Source organism: Ruditapes philippinarum, unplaced genomic scaffold, assembly GCF_026571515.1.
Source record: "Ruditapes philippinarum isolate M1 unplaced genomic scaffold, ASM2657151v2 ctg3181_1_1_1_1, whole genome shotgun sequence".
NCBI lineage: Eukaryota > Metazoa > Mollusca > Bivalvia > Venerida > Veneridae > Ruditapes > Ruditapes philippinarum.
The window spans coordinates 8,921-13,159 of record NW_026855713.1 but is presented as its reverse complement, the minus strand read 5'-3'; the positions used below and the strand labels follow the sequence as shown (position 1 = coordinate 13,159).

The 4,239-nt window shown below is 32.9% G+C and overlaps 1 protein-coding gene across 1 annotated transcript; it reads right to left on the bottom strand.

Moving 5' to 3' along the window:
* Positions 1 to 1,041: 1,041 nt before the first annotated feature.
* On the bottom strand, positions 1,042 to 2,914 carry LOC132744172 (tigger transposable element-derived protein 6-like). Its single transcript, XM_060732792.1, has 2 exons — positions 2,729 to 2,914; positions 1,042 to 2,094 (listed from the first exon to the last, which is right to left on the bottom strand). Exons 1-2 carry the CDS (start codon positions 2,846 to 2,848, stop codon positions 1,042 to 1,044), a joined length of 1,173 nt encoding a protein of 390 aa, XP_060588775.1. The 5' UTR covers positions 2,849 to 2,914.
* Between the last annotated feature and the right edge of the window lie 1,325 nt (positions 2,915 to 4,239).

The following is a 4,239-nucleotide window of genomic DNA, read 5'->3' as shown; positions in this document are numbered from 1 at the left end:
TAAGGTAAAGTTTACTTCGACTTGACCAAGTATTTTATAACTTCAAATATCGATATTGAAATTAGAGTTATACAAATTTAAGTGCACAAATGAGAATTTCATTTAATTAAATACTTTGAAAGACACCGAATTAATCTTAAATTCATTAACTTATTACACTGTTTGTAACACTTTAATTCTAATGTAACAGATTAAGTGTAAAACTGAACATATTAAAGACATTGAAATATTGATGCATTCTGGGAGAAACAGTAGGCCAGTAGTTCAACAGGGGTGGCCACGATTTAATAACATACGAGATAAATAAAAACACACACATGCCATCTTTGTGCCACCGTAATAAAGAATTAAACAAGTATTGAGTATACTTCGGTACATTTTAGTGTAAGCTCTAGAACAAGTGTACTTGTAACAAATAATTTAAGTCTATTACTTGGACAGGCAGAGCAGTGAGCAATTTACATTTTACGTTAAAAGCAGCTGGACAAATTACAATCATTATGTATGTGAATCCAGACATAGAGATTTATGATGAAATCATTCTGGTGGCGTAGCATGGCCTATAGTTGGTAATAATTACACTGTCTACCCAGGTCATCTCAAATAACCGTAACCGACGAATAAAAATAAAAAAGAGGTGCAGAGTTTGCCATAAAATGCGTGATATATAACACGCCTGCTGTTTTATTTTTGTCGTGTGATCTTTTATTAACAAATAATTCAATTTGAAACTGCAACTAATGCTTTGATTATACAATTTTATGATTGAACCGGTAGGCAAATGTGTTTTGTTATTCAACCTTTTGTTTGATTATTATTGCCATAATACGTTATGCTTATTTATTTAATATATCATTATTTATTTTTATTTTCTGTCCTTTTAGACTTGCAAATATTGAAACATGAATGATATTCTAACACTTATTAAATAATAAACTGTAACAAATCATCCGCGGGTGGTCGCGAAATTGTTTTGTCACTACCCCCAACCCCCTCTATAACCCACAACCTTTCCCAGACAATCTAAACTGCAGTGATTTTTCATGCAACAAATATTATATATTTGATTGTAAGAACGACAATACAGCCAGACTTCACACATATGCAAGTTGGCCTGGGGCTATAGCCACGTTTGGCTCCAGCTGGATAAGGAGTACTTTTAGAGGAGAGATGTGGTAATATAGAAATCACTTCAGCATTAACAGAGCTGTCAGCATCAATTTTAGACAACACAGATCTTAGAAGCCGTTTCCTATAGTGAACTTTCATATTCTGTAAGATTCCTTGGTCTAGTGGTTGGAGGACGGATGTTGTGTTCTTGGGAAGGAACTGAATTTTCACATTACTGAGATGAAGGTCTGAGGGATGTGAGGTAGCGTTATCTAAGAATAGAATCACGTTCCTGTCTTGATGTCTCATCCGTTTGTTGAATGATTTAATCCAGTCAGTGAATATGTCGAATGTCATCCATGCTTTTCTATTCCATTTCCATGTAACTGGTAAATCACTCACTTGAATATTTCTAAAGCAACGTGGCACTCGAGCTTTGCCGATCACTAGTGGCTTCTCAAAATCACCATTCATATTTGAGCACAACATGACTGTTAACCTGTCCTTTGAACGTTTACCACCCTTAATGTCCTCACCACGTACACACAGGGTTTTATCAGGTAGTGCCCTAAAATAGAGTCCTGTTTCATCCATGTTGTAGATGTCGCACTTATCGTATCCTTTGATCATGTTGGGCACCTTATCTTTCCATTGTTGTACAGTTTCTGAACTTACACTACCACTTTCACCACAAACAGTTTCAAATGAAATATTGTGTCTTTCACGGAACCGATTGAGCCACCCCTTAGAGGCTTTGAAGTCAGCTTCTGATATTCTAAGCTCCTTGGCGTACATAAGCGCTTTTTCTTGTAGCATAGGACCACTTATACGGACACCTTGTTTCATAACATTTTGGAACCACTCCCACATTAGATTATTTATGTCTTCTATAGGTGAACGTTTACACAGTCGTTTTCTGTCATTCCCAGCATTGTTATCAAAGCCTTCCATTATCTCGGCCTTTCGTTTCAAGATTGTTTGAACCTGAAAATATAATTTACTGAGACATTTAATACAAGTAAAGCAATCGTTTAAACAATTTAATATATCTTTTAAATTCATTTTTTCATTAAGAAAACTTTACATGTTCCTATTCGTGTGCTCCATATAAATAATTTTAACAATATTGGTAATTTATCTAATTCTTTTCAGCAAGTATCTTACATTTACATAATTTTACATATATTCAAAGAATTATTCAAGAATGAGTAAAAAATTATCAGCTTTTATAAAATTTTCATATTTGTAAATACAAGTTCATACTCTCTGCCCTCTGTATATGAGAATTATACAATATTTTTATTACTTTTTTAAAAACATCTCTGAACATTCTACAATTTATACCTGTGTTTTCCCAACTCCAAACTGCTCAGCCAATTGACGCTGACTTTTGCCATTACTTTCACTTATTAATTTTACTTTTTCTTGCAAAGTCAATTATTTTCTTTTTCGTTTTTCCATGGTTTATGTTACTTAGAAATAATTTTCAGTAAAGTGTTTTGTCTAATAAATGTATGAAATGTGCAAAGGAAACAATGAATGTAACATATCATGCTAAACTTTTCATTAAATAAGCTCTAAAGAATTTACTCAAAACATAATTTGTTTAATTACATACCAATCCGAAATACGTAAACAATAACAAATTGCTGTTACTCCAGTTATCTATCAATTTGCACCTGTGTCGATTCAATACATCAAACAGCTCCCTTTGATTTTCCAATAATTTAATCCACATTAAACGAATAATCGATAGCAATTAAATTGTAAGTGTGCAAATTGTCAAAATTGTTATTCACACATTCTCTTCCGGGTGTCGTAAACCGTTCACAGTTAATGCCGTAAAATATAACGGTCGGTGTTTATCACTCGACACGTGGTCGCATTTACGGGACATTAATCAACAATATTTAGCCTGTCGGTTCTTTTGAAAGTGGTCGTAATACGGAATAGCGGACCGGTCGTAGAATCGGACCTTCCGACCATTGAAATATGTAGAGAAAAATTTGGTTCTTTCAAAAACTGCCCGTATTATCGGATTGGTCGTATTTTCGGACCGGTCGCTAAGCGGAACTTTACTGTAGTAGATTGCAACTTAACTTAGAACAAGCGTCGTGTATTTAAGTACGTGTAATAGTTTTATATTTCAGAAGTTAAAATCAAACAATTATTCTGATTAAGTGTAACTTGCTTTACTTTGAAAATATTATACTAAAACTTAACTCATCACAAAACAGCTTCACCAAGAAACATTTAAACATCTACTACTATTTTATTTCCCAACAATTGATATACGTTATGACAATAAAAACTGAAAAAGAAAAAAAAATCATTAAGAGAAACAAAACGGATGAAGTAATTGTTAATCACAGTGAATTGCGTGGTTAGAGCCAGTAAGGTAAATGAGGCCGTAAGTTTAATTAAAATGATAGGATTTACACCTAACGTGACAGAGCCTTTAAGCAAGCCTCAACTACTATTACTAACCAGATGAAAATTTAATGCGTTACAACTGGGCAATAAAACTTTTTAAAAAGACATGACAAAGTTGCAGAAATAACACATAGTAAGGTAGAGTCATATGCTTTTTGGATGTATGCATTGCTCGAAGCACAGCTTATTTAAAAAAAAAAACTTACTTAATTAAATGCACGTTGACTTAAATTTCTGACATCCAGTACATGTAAATACAAGGACTTTTAATAAATTTGTGATCAAAAAAGTTCAAAGTGTATTAGCGATTAAATTCTGATGTACTGTTTCATTATCACAGCAAACCTACATGATTTTTAATCTTTAATGGAAGTTCTATTGAAACAGTGATTTTTGTTTAAAGTATGCCCGTAATACTTCTTCTAGATTAATCTCGGCTCCACTGCAATTACTCTTTATTGAATTTAACATTGCTGTATGTAATTAAGTGCAGAGATTCTTTCTTTTTTTCCAAATTAATGCCTAAATTGACATCTTCTTTCTTTTCTTTCTAAAACTGATGATAAAGCAGTTTTCCGTGGGCGTTATTAAAGTTCGTTTAAACATACTAAATCCACCCTCCACTCAATTAATACTTCCGAAAGAAACAAAATATGCCATGAGCAAATTAGTAAAATGTCTGGTAGTTGTTTAGTT